Source organism: Malaclemys terrapin, chromosome 24 (genome assembly GCF_027887155.1).
Source record: "Malaclemys terrapin pileata isolate rMalTer1 chromosome 24, rMalTer1.hap1, whole genome shotgun sequence".
Lineage (NCBI taxonomy): Eukaryota > Metazoa > Chordata > Testudines > Emydidae > Malaclemys > Malaclemys terrapin.
In genome coordinates this window covers 509667-533187 of record NC_071528.1, presented here as the reverse complement: position 1 = coordinate 533187, position 23521 = coordinate 509667, and the positions used below count along the sequence as shown (strand labels likewise).

Here is a 23521-nt window from a genome sequence, read left to right as displayed (position 1 = left end):
TCTCCTTAGTTCGGCCCCACTCTGTTCCAGCTCACACGGAGGACGGGATCCCTCTGGCCTCCTGCTTCCATTAACCTGCCCGCTCTGTCAATCAGGCTGACCTGGAGCATTGGCCTCTCCTCATTATTCCAGGGGACTGTCAGTCTCAGAGTCCTGATTTCCCATCAACCCTTCCCCTTTCTTTTGGTACTGGGAGCAGCCAACCAAAAAAACCCCACTGAGTTTTAGTAAGGGGCCAACAGTTCCCTTATATATGGTTATGAAAGACTCCAACACAGTTTGCACACAGCCCCACCCTTCCTTTGGCTACAAGAAAAAGTGGCACATACAATAGATGTGGACGATAAAGGGACATTTAAAACCCAGCTGTCAACCTTCATCAAGGGCTTTTTATACTAAATAATATACTGTTTCCTACATACTGGAAACAATATTGGCTCTAGGTACTATCAGCAATGACTGAGCCCCTGGATGTTGGTGCCAACTCTCCTTCACCACTCACACATCATAGATAGTCATGTTCTGGAGAGTTGGGAGTGCAGGACTGCACCTATCCATATGCAAAGGAGATTCTACTGCAGGTAACTGATGGCAGCACTGGGCTCATGCCCCTTTCATATAAAGCAAATTGGGTGATAGGTGACAATATTCATAGAGTATCAGGGTTGGAAGGAACCTCTGCAGGTCATCTAGTCCAACCCCCTGCTCAAAGGGGGACCAATCCCCAGACAGATTTTTGCCCCAGATCCCTAAATGGCCCCCTCAAGGATTGAACTCCCAACCCTGGGTTGAGCAGGCCAATGCTCAAACCACTGAGCTATCCATCCCCCCCCTTGTAACATGGAGATTCAATAGTAATTATACATCTTGAAAGGATCATAGACAAAACATCCCAGGGGACTAGGGATGTCAGAAAAGGACAGCTAGTTATGTTTTGCAAATGTGTTAACTTTCAAAGAACAACTAGAATTATTTACCAATGCCAGGGAAAAGGGCATTTCAAACGAGAGGGGCCAAGTTTGAAAGGAGATCAGATGAGAGGATACAAAAGTAAATAGTCTAGTGAAAACACTGGACAAACCGTCCCTGTGTGTTTCTGACCAGTTGAGTCACTTAAAACTGAAGAGGCAAAGAAAACCCATGGAAACAACATGACTCAAATATGCCAAAATATCTTTATTTTGTATCCTGCAAGAAAAACTTAAGCGAGGACAGATGCAAATGCAACAAAAATAATAAATGCAGGCAGCTGGATGATACTGCCATGATAATCAGTGAGAAAAAAAACCTGAGTTTTTATTTAAAATAGTAACTAATTGCTTAGCCCTTCACCCACAGTAACAAACAGCTGATAAATGGATGAAATGTTGACACAAGTTTACATCCTTAAACTTTAGAAAGAGGCCTGGAAAGTTAAGGAAGGCAAAAGATTTTAAAAACTCTGAATTGCACAGGAGCTGAAGGAATGTACAATACCATCCTCTTTCTCAAAGGATTTAATCTATTTAGGATTTGGATTCTTCCTTCTTTAGAGATCTGCAGGCATGGAGTTGCCTGCAGAATCAATTTCACTGTAGAGAACTGAATGGATATAGTGCTTTTAACAACATTTTGGTTCAAGGCCATGGAATGAGTTCAGCATAGTTTAAATATTTTTGCAACTTCAGCTTTGTTGTTCTGTAGCCATCACATTCAATACAGTTGAGCAGAGCTTTCTGTTTGAGAGCAGATTTTTCAAAGTGCTCTAAAATCCACCAGTGTACTCAGGTTGTTTTGAAAATGACTATGCCTCATTAGGGCCAAATGGTATAGTGAGAGCTTTAATAAACTAGCCACAAAGCAGAGCCTTAAGAACTTTACCAGTGTATGAGATCAGTGCCAATAAAGGCAGAGACAGCACACAACTAAATGTAGTTTTATCTTTCCCATTAGGGTTTCACACGCTACAAATAGAATACTAGAATATCAGGGTTGGAAGGGACCTCAGGAGGTCATCTAGTCCAACCCCCTGCTCAAAGCAGGACCAATTCCCAGCTAAATCATCCCAGCCAGGGCTTTGTCAAGCCTGACCTTAAAAACCTCTAAGGACGGAGATTCCACCACCTCCCTAGGTAATCCATTCCAGGGCTTCAAATCCATTTTGTCCAATTTACCAGGAAGAACACAGCAATAGCAAAACAAAAGCACTTACAGCCAGTTTCCTGAAACCTACTGATTCCTAAGTCACAGAACATTACTTCTGCCCAGTTGCCTGAATGTTACAGTTTTAAGAAGATTAATTTGAGCTCCCTTGGTCCTACATATTTTCTTGCACCCTAATTGTACAATAGTAACAAACAAACACATATGCTAATTAGGGTTATAGTCTCATTTTGCTGTGGAGGGAGTTATGCATCCCAAACTCTGACAACTAGAAGAGGCAAGGAGTGTAATGAGATAGTGGTTGAAACTTCAAAAGGCTGACTGTCCCACCATATCGTTTATCCTTTACACCAAGGTCATGACAGGAGCACTTGCAGCTTAAACAATGAGAAGTATTATTGCTTTGGACACATATTTGAGTCAGTTGTCTTTCTTGCCATTGCACACAGTTGGGTCCTTTCTGACCCCTTCTTCTCCACTGGGGAAGGGAGACACCTTGCAAGAGAGCAAGACGTTCTTTTTTGTTGTTAAGTGCAAAATATCTGCACCTGAATCTGACAAACCGCAAAGGAATTCCTAACTCTATATAGGCAGATGCAAAATTATTTTACACACACAATTTCAGATGAAAAATACACTGGGACATTTTTATTGCACTGAAGGTTGATTGTTTGCATTGAAGGGACACCACATAGGCTGGGCCAGACCAGCATAATGTACATGTTCACAAGAAACTGCACATTTACTTTAGACTTGTAAAGAGATAATAATCCCTTATGTTTACATAGCACCTATAATCCCAAATCACCAAGTGCTTTTATAAACTCTTCAAACAGAGGTCACTCCACCCACTACAAAAATACCATTCTCACTGTATGTAACTGTCCATCCTGCACCACCAGCACTGTTCCCACACATCTGATGAAGGAGAAGTTAAGAATTATTTATTGACTGTAAATGGCAGAGACTATATGGAGGCAGAATGTATTTACCTGAGTTAGTATTTGGCAAGGACATAATTGCCAAAACCCTGTTTTACAAAAAATGCAAAGGAATCTTTAGTGACCAAAAGTAGTCAAGGGTTTTAGATTTATAAAAATACAGGAAATTCAGTCTGGTGGTATAAATATGTTGCATATGTTTATAAGAGTTTCTCAAAAAGGAATTTTAAGAGATTTTCCTTTACTCTTATTTGAAGTCGAATACCCGTTCTCACATTTTGTTTCCCACTGAAGAATTCTGAACAAGGAACATCCCATATAAAAGCAGGTCTTTATGATAGATATAAAAAAGTACGTAGCCAGCTACAGGGAATTGCATATAGAGCTGCTGTCATCTTGTTTAAACTCTCTGACTGAATTTGGAAAAGAAATCTGGTTAGACCACAGAGAAAATCTACATGTTCTAGACAAAGGCAGAAAGGTTGCTGCTGCACAAAGTGGCCAGCTGTAAAGTTCCCATGCAGCGACTGGTGCCAATCTTAAAGCTGTAAGAGGACAGTAGAGGCAGAATTTTAAAAAGCTTAAAAATAGATTAAATTTTCTACCAAGTTTTAAATGCAAGTCAGAGTGATCAAGTCAGAAACTAACCCTTCTACCCAGAAAATCCCACCACCAACTGTAGTGACTATACCTCTTACTAATGAATGTGATATTTTCCCCTTAATTCCTCCACTCTAATTTTAAAACAGACAGACACAATCTGGAAAAAAGGTGAATTTCAGAAAATGGATTCCCTCCATTTACATTGTGAATCTGCCTCAAACCCATACACTAGTTTCCTTCTTTCTGTGCTAACTCCATAGAGCAAAAGAAAAGAGATTTGATTAACCTTAACTAACAAATCTAATCTCAAAAACAAAACATCAGGTTAGGAATTCAGCATATAACTAAAATCAATGCAGCCAAACTTCCCAGAAAAGATAGCTTTTCACTAATTTAATACGTCCTTTGACTGAAACATGTAGAACTTTGAGCACTTAGATTTTTCGTTCCCAAGACTGCACAATATTTTATAGGTTTATAGACTCAGACATCATGTCCTAGAATTTGGTATATAAACATCCTGCTCTAATCAATCACTGTCTGTGGCTCTGATATACAGCAGACCTGGATGAGGAGCAGCACTTAGGCCAACAGAAGCTGAAAGTCGATGGTGATACATTTGGCCCCCAGTGCTGGAAGATCTACTATGCATATAGCATTTGACTTAAGTATCCTTAACATGAAGTGTTTGGGGTCACAGAGGAAAGTAAATACTGGAGGACAGGAGGAATTAAAAGATCCCCATGATAAAGGAACAGTGGAAAACCCATAAGTGCCCATTTCATCAAGGTTTAGTATCCGCTCAAGTAGGTAGTATTGCATAGAGCCTACTTTCCTGAGTCCTCAATGAAGGAGGTATAGAAAAGGCTACTTGCAAGAACTGAGGGGGTCGGGGACAGACTCCCATCTGAACCTGGTTCTTTCAGGACAAGATTAAAAAACAGAAGGAAGTTTGAAAATCGGAACTGGAGTATTTGTAACAAAGGTCATGTTCCACACTCAGTTCACACTGTCGTCCCAAACTGGCTCGTATCCAATTCCTGATCTTCCAGGTCATCTTCACTGAGAGAGAAGTCTTTGTGCTTTGATATCTGGTTGGTGATGCAGTTTGACTCCTGGAACTCGTCATGAACCGGAGAACTGGAATCACTTTGGGTCCCTGGAAGGGTACTTAACTGTTCCCCTTCTGCCATGTAAGACAGAAGATTGTCCAGGATGGGTCGGTTTCTGCAGATTTTAGTCAGAAGATGACTCCTGTGCTTCAGCTGTACAATTAAGTCATCTTTTTTCTGGATAACATTCAACAGCTTCTGAATTGTCTCCTCAGATGAGAGCAGCTTCTGCTGCAGAGCAGTAATTTCTCTTAGAAGAAAACAGAAGAAAAATAGTCTCAAAACAAGGCTACTAAAACGTAGCCATGCACATAACTACTGTTCCTCACTTATTTACCCTCATTCTATAAAAACCTGAAGTGTGTTTCAGTTTCAAAAAAACAGTTTATATAAAATGTTGAAGAAATGATCCCCATATCATTTCAAGCTTCCTGAATCTTTCTCTCATGTCCCTCTCTTTGGGTCTGCTGTTTATGCAGTTCTAACACATCACTGGCAGTGCAAATAGTGATACTTAACTAACACTTTCCATTATAAGACCTTGTTTCTTATAGTTTTGCCAAACTTTAACTTTTCAGGCTGAAATTTTCCAAGCTGGGTGTCTGCCCCTTGGACTGAATTTTTATGAAAGTTTCAACTAAAACAGTTCAGCCACTCTAGATAATGAGTTTAGGGAAAAATACATTGTTTTGCCCACATTAAAAATTCTTACAACCATTTCTTTGAGAAGCCCTGCAACAGGAATATGAAATTTGGCAAGGGAGATCAACTCATTAATACAAGAACTAGGGGTCATCAAATGAAATTAATAGGCAGCAGGTTTAAAACAAATAAAAGGAAGTTCTTCTTCACGCAGCGCACAGTCAACTTGTGGAACTCCTTACCTGAGAAGGTTGTGAAGGCTAGGACTATAACAGAGTTTAAAAGAGAACTGGATAAATTCATGGTGGTTAAGTCCATTAATGGCTATTAGCCAGGACGGGTAAGGAATGGTGTCCCTAGCCTCTGTCTGTCAGAGGATGGAGATGGATGGCAGGAGAGAGATCACTTGATCATTGCCTGTTAGGTTCACTCCCTCTGGGGCACCTGACTTTGGCCACTGTCGGTAGACAGGATACTGGGCTAGATGGACCTTTGGTCTGACCCGGTACGGCCTCTCTTATGTTCTTATGTTAACTGATGTCAGGGAGGTGTGTTTTGCTGTAACTGTAAAAAATTGCCTACATGTGGGCAAGTTAAAAGCCAGTGAAAACTGTAGTTTGCACATGCTCAGTAGAGGTGTGTTAGAAGCTGGCAGCTAAATTCTCCAAAGACTATCTGCACTGAGTATGCTCCATCTCCATACAGCTGCTACATGCTGACTGGACTGCACATGTCCTCCACCATGATATTGTGACTGAGCAGAACTTTTCCCGTCCTTGCACCTCTGTTGTAGCACCAAGCTCCAGAATTTGGAGACACTTGCTCCTTTTGCTTTCATCCTGCTAGCATCAAGGGAGCAAGGAGGTGGCAGAAGCAACCTTACTCACTCCTTTGTATCTGAGGAACAGAGGAAGGACACAGGCTGGAAGCAGAAGGGAACAGGGAGATAAGTGGATATGCATGTAAGACAGGGAGGAGAACAGCAGATGGGGACAGAAGGGTCTGTAATCACTAGAATATACTCTCCCCTGGAACCTAGAACTGAACCCAGGATTCCTGAGTCTCAATATTCCTCTGCTGGAATACTGGGATTGGTACTACCCAGCAGATACCCATTTTACTAGTGGGATTGGTACTATCTCTTCCCCTCTAATCGGTCCACATACAGGAGAACAGCCTACTAATGCTACCAGATGTTCAATTAACTCAGGCGGTAGAAGTCTGCAGTTTGAGCTAAAGGTCCTGACCCTGCTAGTGACACATTTGATGGTGAATATAGTTCGCATGAAGGTATTTCTATTGTTTCAGTTTGCTTTTAAAAATTTTAAGAAAACACATTAAAAGAACACCAGGGTTTCAAAGTAAAGCATTGAATAGTTAGGAAATACCAGAATTAAGGAATACATGATCAAATACTTTTTTTCCCTCAGAAGCCCTGTCTTAGCGTGCAGGATGAGCCATGCTCAGGAAAATCACCATCATGCATGCCTACAAGGGGACTGACTTAGAACTGCACAAGCAACCTTAGGTTTGGTATTTCCTAATTTGACTTGGCAACCTTTACTACAAAACATGGGCATAACTTTTCCCTACCACTGTTCTCAGAAGATCAAATTAAACTTTCCAAAACAAATTCGGCCTGAGACAGAGACCTGGTATGAAGAAACTTCATCTTTGAGCTAAATTCAAGTGTAGTATCAGCAAAGTAACAAGCAACTGAAAATAGAGACCTCTAATGAGAAGTTAAACAACCTGAACCGAAGAAGCTCTGTTGGCTATTGTACACTACATCAGTCATAGTCATATCTGGATTGGGGGGGGGGGGCACAAGATGGCTTTTGCCAAGATTAGAAGTTAGCAATCCAGTGACATCCTTTCCATACATTGCTACCAGCAGCCCAAAGCCCACGGGACCGTCAATCCTGTGGCCACGCTCCTTTGAGCGCACGTTTTACCTCGGCCGAACCCCTACTCCCCAGCACCTGGGGCTCGCAGCAGGACGGTCCCCGCGCCCAAAGCCGGGGCTGGGCCAGTTCGGATTTCCCTGCCACCCTCCTGAACTCCGGGCCTCCGGGCCGGTCTCACCGCGGGGCCACGCCACCGACCGGCCCGGCCCGGCCCAGCCCCGCCCCGGGCTGTCGGCCCCCGGGGGGTTACACATTCCCGCAGCCCAGCCTTCCCCCGGCCTGGACGCGGGCCCGGGCCCGGGACCGAGCGGCGCCGCGCCCGGGGGCGGCCGGGCCGGGCCGGGCCGGGAGGAGACGCCCGGCGCTGCCCCCGGCGCTACCTGTCCTTGGCAGCCCCCAGCTCGCGCAGCGCCGCGCGCAGCTCGCCGTCCTTGCGGATGAGACTCTCCGCCTGGCCGCGCCCCGTGCGCTCGGCCGCGCCCAGCCGCCGCTCCAGCTCCGCCACGCGCCCGTGCAGCGCCGCCAGGTGCGCATTGGCCTCGCGGATCTGTCCGGCCGGTGGCGCCCACATGTCGGCCGGGCCCGGCTAGGCCCTCCGCGGCTGCGGGCTCCCGCCCCGCTCGGCTCCGCTCCTCGGCCGGCGGGGCGGGGCGCGGCAAGCCCCGCCCCAGCCAGCCCGCTCCATCCTGGCCTGGACCCGGGCTTTGGGGACAGGGGTCGCTGTGAGGGCAGTGTGGCCCTTTGGGGGTAGGGCGATGCTCCTCCCCGAGAGAGGAGCCCTTTGGGGCAGAGCAGGGCCACTGGCCTGGGGTGGACCCCTTGGGGGCAGAGGGATGCCCCCTCCCAGCAGACGGTCCCTTTTGGGAGCAGGGGGTGCTTTGAGGCAGGTGGATGGCACCCTGGGAAAAGTGGGGCTGGGGCACCCTAGGAAGAGGGGTGCTTTGGGAGTAGTGGGGTAGGGCAGTGGTTTTCAAACTGCGGGTTGCAACCCAGTACTGGATCGCAGAATATAAGGCACTGGGTCATGGTGGCTCTGTTCCCGTCGGGCATGCTGCCTGGCTAAGACGGGCTAGTCCCTACCTGTTCTGAAGCGGCCAGCAGCAGGGCCGGCTCCTAGGCAGAGGGGGCACAGGGCTCCATGCACTACACCGGCTCTGCACTCCCATTAGCTGGGAACCGGCCAATGGGAGCTGGAGAGGTGCCTGCAGGTGAGAGCCACGCGAAGCCACTTGTGTGTCTCTGTCTAGGAGTCGGGCCTGCTGCTGGCGGCTTCCGGAGCGTAGCGTAGTCTGTGGTGCCAGGACAGGCAGGAAGCCTGCCTTAGCACCTCCTCTGCACCGCTGACCGGGAGCCGCCTGAGGTAAGCCCGGGCCCCAATCCCACACCCCAACCCTCTGCCCCAGCCCTGAGCCCCCCCCCAAACTTGAGCCCCCTCCTGCACTCCAATCCCCTCATCCCTGGCCCCATCCCAGAGTCTACACCCTGTGACATTTTGTACCTTGGGGGAATACCCTGCACCCCCATGTTCATCCTTATAATATGATTGTGTGGTATCGAATGCAAAGTTTGTCCTGTCGGGTGTCTTCGGAAGGCTCATGATGCACTGAACATAGTTGTTATAGTAATGTTATAGTAATTGTTGTTATAGTAATGTTTGTTATAGGGTGTAATTTCATTTATATAGTTATGAGGCTGAAAATGCATCCTCATGGCTTAAACAAGCCCAGGCAGAACTCTCTAGGAATAGAGGGGCCGTTCACACCTCATCAGGGCACGTATGGGACAAACCCAGCCCAGCCTCACAGGAACAATGGACACTGGCCTAGGCAGCAACAAAGGATCTGTTGGACTCTCCAGTGAGTCACCCCCCTTCCCTTGGTCAGTCAGGGGACTACAATGATGTAATGCTCACCTGACTGTGAAGGGGGAGGGAAGCAAAGCCAAGAAGGAAGAAAGAACATGATAGAAGGGAGAGATGTTTGCCATGCTCTTCCTCTCTCTTCCACCTCCATCTACAGACATCACCAGCCAGCGACTGAAGCGCTGATCAAAGGGGAGAGCCTGGCTGAAGGGCAACCAGACAGCCTGTGGTGAGAAGCATCTAAGTTTATAAGGGCACTGAAAGTGTTAAGATCACCTTAGAATGTGTTTTGCTTTTATTTCATTTGACCAAATCCAACTTGTTATACTTTGACTTACAATCACTTAAAATCTATCTATTGTAGTTAATAAATTGTTTGTTTATTCTACATGAAGCAGTGTGTTTGGTTTGAAGCGTGTCAGAGACTCCCCTTGGGGTAACAAGCCTGATACATATCAATTTCTTTGTTAAAAATTGACAAACTCATATAAGCTTGCAGCGTCCAGTGGGCATAACTGGACACTGCAAGATGGAGGTTCCTAGGGTTGTGTCTGGGACCAGAGATATTGTCTAGTGTTATTCGGTTGCACAATCCAAGGAACAGCTTATATGCCACAGGCTGTGTGTGAACAGCCCAGGAGTGGGGTTCTCACAGCAGAGCAGGGTCAGGCTGGCTCCCAGAGTCCAGGATTGAAGTGACCTAGCAGATCACCGGTCCGGATAACACCAGGGGAACGTCACAGACCCCCAGCCACAGACCCCCTCCTGTACCCCAACCCTCTGCCCCAGCTCTGTTGAGTCATGGGCATCAACAATTTTCTTCAACTGGGTCTCCAGAAAAAAAGTTTGAAAACAACTGGTGTAGGGGAGTGCTAACTTGAAAGATCCTTACAAATATCTTTTGCCCAATTTCACCTCATTTCACTTTTGATAATACAACAATTTAGAGAGTGAAGGGGTATACTCACTGTTTGTGAATTGGTTAGAGGGCAGCCAGAAAAGCAATGTTCAAGAAGTGTGGAAAAAGCTGGATTTATATAGCTTCTGTTTTACATTAATAAATAATGCATAAAATTTCCAGTCCATTTCTATGCTAGCAGGGCACTGTAGTTGCTCTGTATTTCTCTTCCATAAAGCTCTTTCCCAGAACAAGACACACACTTGTTGCAGGAAAGGAAATGTTTTACAGTTTGATTGGGGCACAAAGTTTAGCAAGAAGAGAGTTCCCTGACAGCAATTTCACCATAGAAACAAACACACACCAGTTGCTTCAGCCTGATCACAGTGGCAGTATTGGACTAACGTACAGATTCTACAGTGTGGAAGGATGGCTTTTTCTCATGGCTCAAACGCATTCCTCAAGTTTTACAAGTTTACAATAGGTATGTCTATGCTGCGCCTGGAGTGAGCCTCCAGGTGGGGCCCAACAGATTTGAGGTAGCAGGACTTATGTTATCATGCTGCACTAGCCTGAGGGGGCGGGGGGGGGGGGGAGGTGAGAGCCCAAGCTGCAACATCTAAACAACGCCTACGGCGCCTATGGTCGCTATTATTTTTAACACAAATGACATGACATATAAAGCCTCAAATCCCAACATGCAGTGCCTCCTCTCGATAGAAGTGGCTGGGCTGCACAAAGCTGTTTTGATGTTGTGGGAAGTAAACCCTGATTGTGGGAAAGCCCATTTCCTATAATTCTTTAAACTCCAGGCCCTGAGCTACTGGCCTCTGTGCTGAGACAGTAAACAATCCTTTACAAAATAGAAGGTCTTGTGCCCTCATAGTTCTCTCTGGGTAGAGCCTCACTTGTAAACTCAAACTCCTGCTCTGGCTCAGTGTCTCACTAAACCAGACAATGCTGGTCTCTTTCCACCCGGGGAAATTCAATATACAGAGCGATGCTTGTGACGGCTGGAGCCTTGAACCTCCTGCACAGAGATGCCTACAAGTCGGCGGCAGTGAAGGGTTAACTCCTCCGCGCAGCAGAGGGGAACGGCCACCCGGGGGTCCGTCAGGCGGATTCTTGCTCTGCCCCTTCCCGAATCCATTTCCTGACCGAGCCCAGCCCCCTCCTGCAGGGACCGCCGGGGCCCGGCCGCTCGGCCTCGGGGCAGCGACACAGCCGGGCTCCGGGGCCGGGCCTCGCCCTGCGCATGTGCGCGCCTGGCTCACGGAAGCTCTTTCACACCCAAGGCACCAGAGACGCTCGCGAGAACGAGAGGAAGTTGTCGCGAGAGCCTACGTGGCCCGCGAGTTCTCGCGGTGTTTTGGTTCGTGCCCTTGCGGAGCCGCTGTCGCTGCCATGGTCGGCTACTGGGAGATCCCGGAGGGGACCGACTGCGTCCGCAAGGCCTGGATCACCGGCCGCATCGGGGCCGCGCTGGGTGAGGAGACCGGGCTGGCTCGTCCCCTCCGCCCGGGGCGGGGCCTGTCTCGGCCGGGCCGCTCGCCCCGCCCCCCGCCTCCGCCCTGGCTGAGCCCGCCTGGCCCCGAGCTCGGCTAGCGCGAGCCTCTGCTGCCGCCGCGTCTGTCCCCGCGGGGGTGGCCAGGCTCGTGTCCGGGGGCTCCTGCCCCCTCTGGCTGAGCCCTCGCCGGCTCCGTTGGCGAGCGGGACTCCAGGAGCTGGGGCTTTAAGCACTGCAGGAAATCTCCCGAGAGCAGCCGGCCCTGGGAAAGGCGGCTTGAAAACTCAATCCAAACAATTACACGCAAAAGTGGTAGTCCTTAAAGTGGTATTGAGGGCTGACAAAGTCAGACACTTAAGATGAATGCAAAGTCCAAACTTAAAAGATCCTGCAGTGTTCACTCGGTCACATTGCCTGTACGTCAGGGGTCGGCAACCTATAGCAAGCATGCCAAAGTTGGCACGCGAGCCGATTTTTCCTGGCACGCGGCGTGGGCTGAGCCGCTCAGCCCGCCCCGCTCTGGAGTTCCCGCTGCCGGCTCCTGCGGGACCTGCCGCGGGTCCAACTCAGCACCTGCTGCTGGCCTGGGGGGAAGGAACCCCTGGCTGGCAGCGGGCTGAGACCCCGGCTGGCAGGAGCTGGGGGCAGAAACCCCAGAGTGGCGGCGGGCTGAGCCAGTCGCTGCTCTGGGGTTCTGGCTGCTGGTCCCTCGCAACCAGGGGTCTCTACCGCGCAGCTCCACTCACCTTGCTTCTGATTGGAGGCTCTCTTGCAGACAGGGTCCAGGCCTCCAGCCCTGCTCAGGCCTACCAGCCACCTACTCCACTCACCTCAGCTGTCAATCTTGGTTTCCAACCTTGCTCATCCTGCTTTCGGGCCTGGAGTCCCAGCAGGCCACCCTTTACATATAACAGTAGTTTGGTTATATATTATAGACTTATAGAGAGACCTTCTAAAAAGCGTTAAAATGTATTACCGGCACGCGAAACCTTAAATTAGAGTGTATAAATGAAGATTCGGCACAGCACTGCTGAAAGGTTGCCAACCCCTGCTGTACATAGTATTTTCTATGTCCAGATTCCCTTTTAAATGTAATCTTTACTGTAAAACTTAGACTATGCAGGGTGGCCAAACTAGCACTAAAAGAGCAATATTTGCTTTTGAATGGCATGATGTGAGTTCTTGTGTTTTTTTTTTTTTTATATATCTATTAAAGTTAGAAGTGCTCTGTTTGCTTGCATTAAGTAGTGTCAGTAAAAGAGCACTAATTCATTACTTTAATGGCAAAATGAAATTTTATTTCATTCTTAGAGCAAAAGTGATTTGCATCTGCCTGCCTCGGTTTCCCCATTGATAAATGAGATTAACATTTGCCTCATAAAAAGCGACAAAAGTGGCACTTTATAGACTAACAGACGTATTGTAGGTGATGTCTGACGAAGTGGGTATTCACCCACGAAAGCTTATGCTCCAATACGTCTGTTAGTCTATAAGGTGCCACAAGACTCTTTTTACAGATCCCGACTAAGACGGCTACCCCTCTGATATTTGCCTCATAAGGATATTTTACTTTTAATGGGTGAAATGCTTTGTGATTCTGAGAGGAAAAGAGTGAAGTATTATTGTGTGGGGAATGGTCAAATGCTGCATCCCTCTTTTTGATTCCCTTAATATTTATTACTTTTAATTAATGCACAAGCACTTTGCATATCTGTAAAAACAACAAGGAGTTTGGTGGCACCTTAAAGACTAGCCAGCTACTCTCAGTCACTATTCAAGCCCAGATTAATGGTGTTAAATTTGCAAATGAATTTTAGTTCTGCTGTTTCTCTTTGAAGTCTGTTTCTGAAGTTTTTTTGTTCAATGATAGTGACTTTTAAATCTGTAACAGAATGACCAGGGAGATTGAAGTGTTCACTTACTGGCTTATGTATGTTACCATTCCTGATGTCCGATTTGTGTCCATTTATTCTTTTGCAGAGGGACTGTCCGGTTTGGCCAATGTACATGGCAGAAGGGCATTGCTGGCACATGATGTCATATATAACATTAGTGGATGTGCAGGTGAATGAGCCCTTGATGGTGTGGCTGATGTGGTTGGGTCCTTTGATGGTGTCGCCAGAGTGGATAAGGGAAAGAGTAGGCAACAAGGTTTGCTACAGGGATTGGTTCCTGGGTTAGTGTTTCTGTGCTGTGGTGTGTAGTTGCTGGTGAGTATTTGCTTCAGGTTGGGGGGTTGTCTGTAAGCAAGAACTGGCCTGCCTCCCAAGGTCTGTGAGAGTGAGGGATCATTTTCCAGGATAGGTTGTAGATCGTGGATAATGCGCTGGAGAGGTTTTAGCTGGGGGCTGTATGTGATGGCCAGTGGTGTTCTGTTGTTATCCTTGTTGGGCCTGTCCTGTAGTAGGTGATTTCTGGGTACCCGTCTTGCTCTGTCAATCTGTTTCCTCACTTCCCCAGGTGGGTATTGTAGTTTTACGAATGCTTGATAAAGATCTTGTAGGTGTTTGTCTCTGTCTGAGGGGTTGGAGCAAATTCGGTTGTATCTTAGGGCTTGGCTGTAGACAATGGATCGTGTGATGTGTCTTGGATGGAAGCTGGAGGCATGTTCCTGACAGCTTGTAGTCCATCCTCACGTGGAATATTGGTGTAAAGTGCTTCTACATCATCACCAGCAACTACACACCACACCACAGAAACACCAACCCAGGAACCAATCCCTGTAGCAAACCTCGTTGCCTACTCTGTCCCCATATCTACTCTAGCGACACCATCAGAGGACCCAACCACATCAGCCACACCATCAAGGGCTCATTCACCTGCACATCCACTAATGCTATATATGCCATCATGTGCCAGCAATGCCCCTCTCCCATGTACATTGGCCAAACCGGACAGTCCCTCCGCAAAAGAATAAATGGACACAAATCGGACATCAGGAATGGTAACATACATAAGCCAGTAAGTGAACACTTCAATCTCCCTGGTCATTCTATTACAGATTTAAAAGTCACTATCATTGAACAAAAAAACTTCAGAAACAGACTTCAAAGAGAAACAGCAGAACTAAAATTCATTTGCAAATTCAACACCATTAATCTGGGCTTGAATAGGGACTGGGAGTGGCTGGCTCACTACAGAAGCAGCTTTTCCTCTCCTGGAATTGACACCTCCTCATCTATTATTGGGAGTGGACTACATCCACCCTGATTGAATTGGCCCTGTCAACACTGGTTCTCCACTTGTGAAGTAACTCCCTGCTCTCCATGTGTCAGTATATAATGCCTGCATCTGTAACTTTCACTCTATGCATCTGAAGAAGTGAGGTTTTTACCCACGAAAGCTTATGCCCAAATAAATCTGTTAGTCTTTAAGGTGCCACCAAACTCCTTGTTGTTTTTGTAGATACAGACTAACAGGGCTACCCCCGATACTTGACACCATGCATATCTGTAGTACTTTTCATCCTAAATAATCTCAAAGTGATTTGTAAATTGTAAAGGGATCACTTCACTTACCTCTGACATGTTATCACTTCAGGAGAAGACTGCAGTAGCTTTTTTAGCAATGTAAAACAAAACTACAGCTAGTTTATGTCCGTGAATAAGTTGTGGTAGAAGCATGCAGTTAATGGGATGTCCACACATGGAATTTTTCAGGAATGGCCTTTAAATTCATACCCTATCTGAGTCCTGGTTTACATTTAACTATGTCACACAGGGTGTGAAATTTTAAGTGATCCTAACCCCCCACTGTAGATGCAGCTAGGTCAGCAAAATAATTTTTCCAACCACCTCTTAAGGGGGTGATTTTTGGAGGTGGAGGTGGATCTGATCTGCCCCCTGCTGCTTCAGAGCTGGCAGCAGACACAGAGCTTCCTGCAGCCAGGCGAGGTACCTGGAGGTAGGTCTGATCCCCACTGCCCCCGAGCAGCTATGCAGGAGAAGAGGAAGTCCTGCCCTCTGTATCCCACTGGATTAGCAGTTGGGGCTTGGTGAATGGTAGGATCCCCCAGCTGGGGCACCCCATTGTTCCCTCTCCCCTACCCCTTCAGTAGCTAGATTTCATGGGGAAGGTCTAATTTCACAGTCCGTGATGTGTTCTTCAAAGCAGTGAATTTGGGAGGGCCCTAATCATAAGTGAGTGAAAGTTCAGGGGAAGCAATTTTCATTTTAGTTTTTGCTTCAGTTAACACATATTTAACTTGAATGCCCAATGAAGAGTCTTTGATAAAGAGTGAACATCTTTAAAATGTGAGCACTCAATTCTGGATGGTGCAGAGCAATCTGGTCCAGTCCAGCAAAGCACCTAAGCACGTGCCTGACACTCTTCTGGATTGAGCCTTGAGAACTTGCAGTAAACTCTGATGCCCCCCAACAAGTCCTCCAACAAAGCCTGGAAGCTCAGACTTGATATTATTAAAATAAAAACACAAGCAACAAAAGACTTTATTCAGAGTAACTACCTTCTTTCTCAACAAACCACAAAACTCCTTTACCTTTCAGGCCTTCTGTATGCATTAGAAAGAAGCAAAAAAAAAAAAAAAAAGGGGGAGGGGCAGGGTTAGAAACCCAATTTAAAATAAAATCCTTTAAATTGCCCTGTAGCATCAGTATGACTCAGCCATGCATATCTTGCTTTTGGTGGAAGATCAAAGGTGTGGCTGTACCACTAGCCTAGTAAATCTTCTTGAGCTTCAGTGCAGGGGATGACAGGCCCTTAGAATGCAAATGTAATTTTATTTTCTAGCTTTACTCTTGCACCTTCATATTGCTTGAGATACAGCACAAACAATGCATAACATTGGGCTTTAGATGGTTAGGCTGAAATCCTGGCTCTATTGAAGACAGTGGCAATAATTCTCTTGACTGAAATGAGGCCAGGATTTCACCCGTAGTCTCTTGTGCATTACTCTGGTGATCGAAGTAGTGGAGGTTTCTGGTGCACATTGGGCCATGTAGGTCAAGCACAGTAATAAACAAGCATGTTTTGTGCTCATGGAACCTGCATTCAGGTTGTGTTTCTGCACGGGCTCTGACCTGCCACTCATTAAAACTGTTTTCCCTTTTGTAGGCTTGGTTGGTTCGGCATATCATATTGTATTGATCCAGCATGAGTCAGTCTTTAAGGGTGTGCAAACGGCAGCTACGGGCACTGTCACAATGGGTAAGGAGACCTTGCTTCTTTCAGCAACTGAGTTTCTTGTCTGAAGATGCCTTCATTCAGCTAAATGGACAGCCCATTGTTGAAATTATTGGCCTCTCAAGTAGGGTGACCAGACGTCCCGATTTTATTGGGACTGTCCCGATATTTCCTTCTTTGTCCTGCGTCCCAACCGATGTTCAGTCAGGACACTGGACAAAAAAGCAATTTTGCCCTCTGCTCCGGCGCTCACGCCCCCCACCCCCACCCCGACTCTGCTCACTCCTTCCCCCATTGGATCCCTCCATGGAGGGAGGAGGTTAGGAGGAGGGATGTGTGGAGGGGGGATGGAGGGAGGAGGGTCGGGCATCTACCAGGAGCGTGGGAGGGGAAGGGAAAGTTGCCGCAGCTGCCAGGGGCTAGCTGGGCATGGCCCGGGCTATGTGCAGGCAGCATCCGGGGCTGGCTCTGGCCCAGGTGGGCAGCGCGGACCGGGGGCATGGGCCGCCGGAGACACGCGGCGGAGAGGGGCTGTGGGGGCGAGACTTGTTCCAGGCGGGGCGGCCGGCGGACAGGGGCGAGGGGCCAGCTGGGGTCCCCATAACCCATAAACTTCCCTGCCGCGACCAGGGAGCCCTGCGCCTCTCCTGCTCGGCTGCGCTCCAGCAGCTCGCCCTGCCGGGAAGGAGCCGCTGGAGTGCAGCCGAGTGGGAGAGGCGCGGGGCTCCCTGCCAGCAGCGGGACGCACAGCATGTGCCCATGGCGGGCTAGGGGGCGGGAGGCTCTGCGGGGCTAGGAAAAGCCCTGGCTCCCGCCCGTTGCCCAGCCGGGAGCCCCTCGGGAGACCGGCCGCCGCTGTGGCTCGGCTGTGCCGGCCCCCGCACGCCCACGCCGCCCCCGGGGTCCCCGGCTCACATGCACCGCCGCTGTCCCGTGGCCAGCCCCGAGCTCGGGGGCTCCTGCAGCCACTTCCATGGGAGAGACAGCTTTGTCCCTGCCCGATCCCACTACAGGGCTCTGCCTCCTTACACCCATCCAGCCTGTGCCCTGTCCGGGTCCCCGCTGGAGCCGTACGCCCTCGCCCACCCGGACTTCTTTGCTTCCCAGCGCTTCTTATCAGTCCCCTCCCTCACCCCCCCATGCCCTCTTTATCCCCAGCCCCCTCTGCATCGGGGCCACCTTTTGCCCTGGGGTGGGCAGCGCGTGCTAATGCCCCCCGCCCCTGCGAAACTGCCTTTTTGTGATCTGGTCACCCTACTCTCAAGTAAAGTGACTGGTGAGGCAGGTATGGTCTGGTGATTTTGTGCTGGAGACTGTCCCCAGGTTTGCCACTGACTTTATGTTGGCCATTAGGTAACTCAAACTTCACCACTCGGTCTCTGAGTTCCCATCTGTAAAATGTTTACATGCACAAACTTGTGTAGTGTGAGGCTTAATTAATTTTGGTGAGGTGCTTAGAGATCTTCGTATGAAAGTTTCTGTGTAAATTCAGGACATTATAGTTGGTGTTTCCTTTCAGCCATATTCTTTGTTCCCTACTGCTACTCTTGAAATGTCAAATTAGTCTGGGTATAAATTACATGTTTTGAGGTGGATCATTTAATATCAGTAACTGTAAGTGATGGCTTAAGGAGCTGCTGTGTGGATTCAACACTCACTGTATTGGTATAACTTAAAACTGAAAAAATTTAGCCTATGTCTACACTGGCAACTGAATGACAAAACTTTTGTCTTTCAGAGGTATTAACTCCGCACCCCCCCAAAAAAGACAGTAGTTTTGCCAATGACAAGCACCGGCGTGAACAGCTCTTTGTCGGCAGGAACATTTTCCTGCTGACAACGCTAACGCCACTCGTTGGGGCTGGAAGCTTTTCGTTGGCAGGAAAGCCGACAAACGACGGCTATACTGCATACCTTTTAGAGACACAGCTGTAGCAATAGTCCTGACACTAAAAGCTGTGTAGTGTAGACATAAGCCTTACTCCTTACAGTTTGGAATCTCAAATATAAAACTTGAATTTTCAGTGTCTCCATGAAGGTTGTTCCACAGAAATCGCAAACAGCCAGAGCTGGAGGGAAAAATTTCATGGAAGCAAATCCCATACTTTCCTACTTCTTGTTAGCACTGATAATCCCATGCCTTCTGGTCGATGGGGTCTCCTTCTGGTCCCTTCCCTCAGATGACTATTCCAAACCAATCTCTGCCATAATACTTGTGCAGTATCTTACCTCTGTCTGCATTGGAGGTACGCGGGTTCTCCTCTTGCTTCTTCTGGAGGTCACATGCTGCCAATTTTCTTCCCCGTTCTGCACTGTCCTCTCTGATTCTTCAGCATGCTGTGCCTGCAATACCAAACGCTGACTTCTATCCAGAAACTCTTCATTTTCTCTGATGCGCGCAGGGTTGATACTTGGGTCTGTAGTCCTTTAACCTTCCAATAGTCTCTTCCACATACAGGCGAAGTCACTTCTATCCTCTGGGAGAAAGACAAACGTGGCACATCCTGTGCAGGTCACAACAGCTGATCGCTCACTATCCATATTGTCTTTCTTCTACAAGCCTCTTCAGATGTTGTACTTACTGCTCACAGAAGCCTGAAAGGCAAAAACTCTGTGGGAACTCCCCCCATGCACACTTCCTCTGTTCACAGCTCACTCAGTTCACAAGTGGCTGCTGTTTTTACTAAGGCTTCTGGCTCAAAGCAGTTGCCCCAACTCAAAGCTTTCCCTTCAATCAACCACTCAAGGCCCACCTGGAACAAAGCACTCCCAAATTAATCTTTTCAAACAAACCACCACACAATCAAACAGTCATGCTTTTCAAACAAACACATGGTCAAACAGTCCCTGCAACTAGCGCTAGTTAAGGAAATGGTCACAGCAGACAGACACTCGGCTATTCAACCACCAGCTCACAATACAGCCCCTCTAATACAGCACTCACTGTAGCGCCTCTTGGACGGTTCTCAGGCAAACTCCCTCTGTTTGCTTCTCTGTTCGCACTAGGTGGCTCCTTGCCTAAGCTAGCCAGTGAGCTGGCCAGGGAGGCGCTATGGGATATTCTGATGTGAAGCTCCATCAGTCTCTTCTGTTGACACACTTGTGCTCTGGATAAATAATGAAAGCATGGCCCAATGACTCTTGTAAGTGTTTATCCACAGTGAAATAGTAATTTGGCCAGAGGGAGAATGGGAATCAAGCTGTAGTTCAGTGGTTAGGGTACCCACCTGGAAGGTGGGAGACCCTGGGTCCAGTTCATTGCTCCAGTCACTTTCTCATTAGTTATCCACAATGGAGCAGCTTCAGCAGGAGAGAGTGAGTGCACCTAACATCAGAATAGCCCATAAAGACCCCAGTTCAAATCCTTTCTCCCCATCAGGCGGAACCTGGTTATCCCAAAGCCCAGGGAGTGCTCTAACCACTGAGCTAAAAGTTACAAGGTGGGTGTCACCATCTCCACATCTCCCTCCAGCTGGATTTGAATGAGAACTAATCTTGTAAGCGGTCTCTGAGCATCCATTCCTACTGTATTGGGCCCCTTAAGTGGCTGAATGCTTGTCCTTCCCTGGTTCGTGAATCATTCTGGGGCATAGGCCGGAGTAGGTGTCTGGATGCTTATGTAATGAGGGACCAATGCATATACCCAGAAGTAGGATTTTTCAAGCCCTGTCATCTAGGCAGCTTAGCTGACTGGACCTAGTTGAGTTGCAGTCCTTCCTCAGACACTTCCTTGGAAGATTCAGTGCATATATTGGGGGAAATGCTAGCAAGAAAGAGTGCGGAATAGTGGAGTGGAGTATAATATTAGTGACTATTGAAAACCCTTTAGGAAATTAATAATCCCTTTAGCAGTCCTCACTCCTGAAAAGGAATTTGTTGATCATTATTCATAAGGCCACCCAGTAGTTTGGAGGTAGGTGTTCTGCATTACTGCATGAGATGCTGTATTTTGATTCCCAGGTCCAAGATGGCAGAAGCATGGAGGCTGGGGTTGCGTGCTCAGTCTGTTGGGATAGTTTCATGTTCTCTAATGCTCTTTTTAGCAAGAACTGGCATTGATAAGCTCTAATTGAAAACTGTTGCAGAGCCTTGTATTGTAATGCTACGTCACAGTCTGTAGGCTGACTGTGACTTGTATCATAAACACCCAGACTAGACCTAGAAGAAAGGTTACAGAGTTGCCCAGGTGCGGGTGTAGTAGCATATCTGAACAAACAGGAAGTTGTCACAAAAATGGTTTGATTTGTTTTCTGGCAGCTTTTTGCTTACACATAACATGTGGGAGTGTGGATGCTGAATCCAGTTGGTCGGGCTGTCTGCTTCATCTGACTAGAAAATGCCATTTTTCTGTGACTTACTGATAATTGTTCATGGCAATAAATTGTAATAATGAATGGAGATATCCCATCTCCTAGAACTGGAAGGGACCTTGAAAGGTCATCGAGTCCAGCTCCCTGCCTTCACTAGCAGGACCAAGTACTGATTTTGCCCCAGATCCCCAAGTGGCCCCCTCAAGGATTGAACTCCCAACCCTGGGTTTAGCAGGCCAATGCTCAAACCACTGAGCTATCCCTCCCCCCTGTTATTTATTCCTTTGCTTCCCAAGAAGGTTCAAACCATAACTCTGGCTGTTCCTGGTGCACCAGGCCTCTGGGTAGTATGTTTTCAGCACTGTAGATCTCAGTTCCTTGCTTGCTGTATCCCTTACTCCTTACCTTTTCCTTACAGCTACTTTGGGAGCAGTATTTGGATTGACCACTTGCCTCAGTGCCCATGTCCGGGAGGACCCGGAGGATGCCCTGAATTATTTCATAGGCGGTTGTGCATCAGGCATTGTCTTGGGTGTAAGAAGTAAGTTGTGGTCAGCATAGAGGTTTAAATCAACAGCAAGAAGTATTTTTAATGCATTTATATAAATTCTATAAAATTGTCTAATTCTTAAACCCCTGTCTACAGGAAGTTACCTCCTTCCCATTGAAATGTATTGTATGATGCATAAGAATCTAGTCCATGGATATGATGTATTAAAATTGGATCTGCTTAGTTACCATGGTGATATGCACATCTCTCAAACATCAGTCTCTAAGAGCCTGTGGTGGGCCACTGAAATGAACCCCACCTCAATTAAAAAAATTGCTCACCAAGGAAAATTGCAACATGCCCTCATAGATTTAGTCCTTTCAGGAAAAGGCATGTCCCAGAAGATGAGTGGAGGCCATGCCAAATTCTGAAGGGCTCCATTGGACCAATCCAGTCTGGTCAAGGTTCAGAAAATTAAGCTGGTCTGGGCTGGTACCAAAAACACTGATAGATTGGGGGGCCAAAGCTAGCTTCAAAGATGAACTGCAAAATAAAAATGGAGTTAACCCCATGAGCCAGCTTGTGTGTACAGAACGGAGTTTAACTACTCTCAGAAATTATTTTTCTCTGAAATTCTCTTGACACCTCAGTTCATAGAAGATGTCCCAGAATATATCACTGTGACATTGGATACCAGAAATCCTGTTGCAGTCCATGATGCAACCCAGTAATGCATCCTGGAATATCTTCAGCAAACCAAGAAAGGTTTACAGAGATTGGGGAAAGAAGGCTGCGCTTGTTTTTATGATGAATGCACATGCAGCCTGTTTAATGGGGCAATATGCCTGTTACAATTGTAGTTCTAATCTCAAATGCGATGATGTAACCAATTAACTATGGGGCTCCGTGCTTACTGTTTCACAAATGTGACTCACTTTACAGGTAAAGAGGTGTTCTTAATTTAGCTGCTAGCTCTGCAAATTCTCCATGTACTCTGAGAGTCAAGTTGATTTCTTGCCTCTTGCGCATCACTAACAGGCCCGCAGGGACACTTATGGAGTCCTATTTGTCTTCAGTGGGTTTTCTTCAGGTATAGATGATTTGAACTTAAAAAATGTTGATCAGGAAGAAATTGAATCTGGCTTTACTTTTCTTAGCTGTGTTGGCTTCCGAGTTAATGGGAGTAAAAACCAGGAAACATTTTAGTTCCTAAAGTAAGCAATTTGGATTAGATTCACATAGGAGACAGGTCTATGGGATAAGAGGGCTTGATACCTCAGAAACTGCCTGGGCTAGAAACAATGGAAAACCATGTATCTTTAAGAAAAGAAATCCTAAATTTCTACTTCCCATCAGCCCTTTGGGCTGCCTGCAGTCAAGTATCAATATCAAAAGAAAAATCCAAATGTGTTAAGATTTACTCATACTTTATATTGTTAACTTAACTTATCTTTCTTTCACTCTCTTCCCAGATCACAGCTATGCCACTGGTTCCTCAGCATGTTTCATGCTAGGACTTCTGGCTGCTTTTACAAAGATAGGCAAGCGAGAAGGCTGGACGGTATTCGGACCTCCCAGACTCTAAATGTAGGCTGGCTCCTGTCTCGGAAATGTTTTTCAAATGTCCTGTGTAATAAATTATCCTGGAATAACACAGATACTGCTGACTCAGGGTGTCTCTCATTGACTTTGAAGTTGAATGATATTCAAGGAACATAGTTTTATAAATTAAATAGTAACTGAGATGCAAGAAGATCTAGTAGTTAGAGCAAGGAGCTAGGATTTGGGACTCCTGGGTTCTCTTCTAGGATGTGCTGCGTGACCATAAGCAAGTCACTTTGTCTACATACCTCTGTATTGTTGCAAAAAGAGATTGAGAGGGAGAATAGAGTGAAAGTATGTTTGTCTTTGGAAGATTCTCCTCCCTGTCTGAAGAAGAGGAATGATGCATTGACAGCTCCATTGA

General features: G+C 47.1%; 2 protein-coding genes across 2 annotated transcripts; one reads left to right on the top strand and one right to left on the bottom strand.

Annotated features, from left to right (window-relative positions):
* Positions 1–1156: 1156 nt before the first annotated feature.
* Positions 1157–8582, bottom strand: VMAC (vimentin type intermediate filament associated coiled-coil protein). The gene is made up of 2 exons (XM_054013287.1): positions 7728–8582; positions 1157–5048 (listed from the first exon to the last, which is right to left on the bottom strand). Exons 1-2 carry the CDS (start codon positions 7916–7918, stop codon positions 4691–4693), a joined length of 549 nt encoding a protein of 182 aa, XP_053869262.1. The 5' UTR covers positions 7919–8582; the 3' UTR covers positions 1157–4690.
* Positions 8583–11470: 2888 nt separating this feature from the next.
* On the top strand, positions 11471–23215 carry NDUFA11 (NADH:ubiquinone oxidoreductase subunit A11). Its single transcript, XM_054013286.1, has 4 exons — positions 11471–11592; positions 16687–16779; positions 21484–21606; positions 23028–23215. The coding sequence occupies exons 1-4, from the start codon at positions 11511–11513 to the stop codon at positions 23138–23140; spliced, it is 411 nt and encodes a 136-aa protein (XP_053869261.1). The 5' UTR covers positions 11471–11510; the 3' UTR covers positions 23141–23215.
* The last annotated feature ends 306 nt before the right edge of the window (positions 23216–23521 follow it).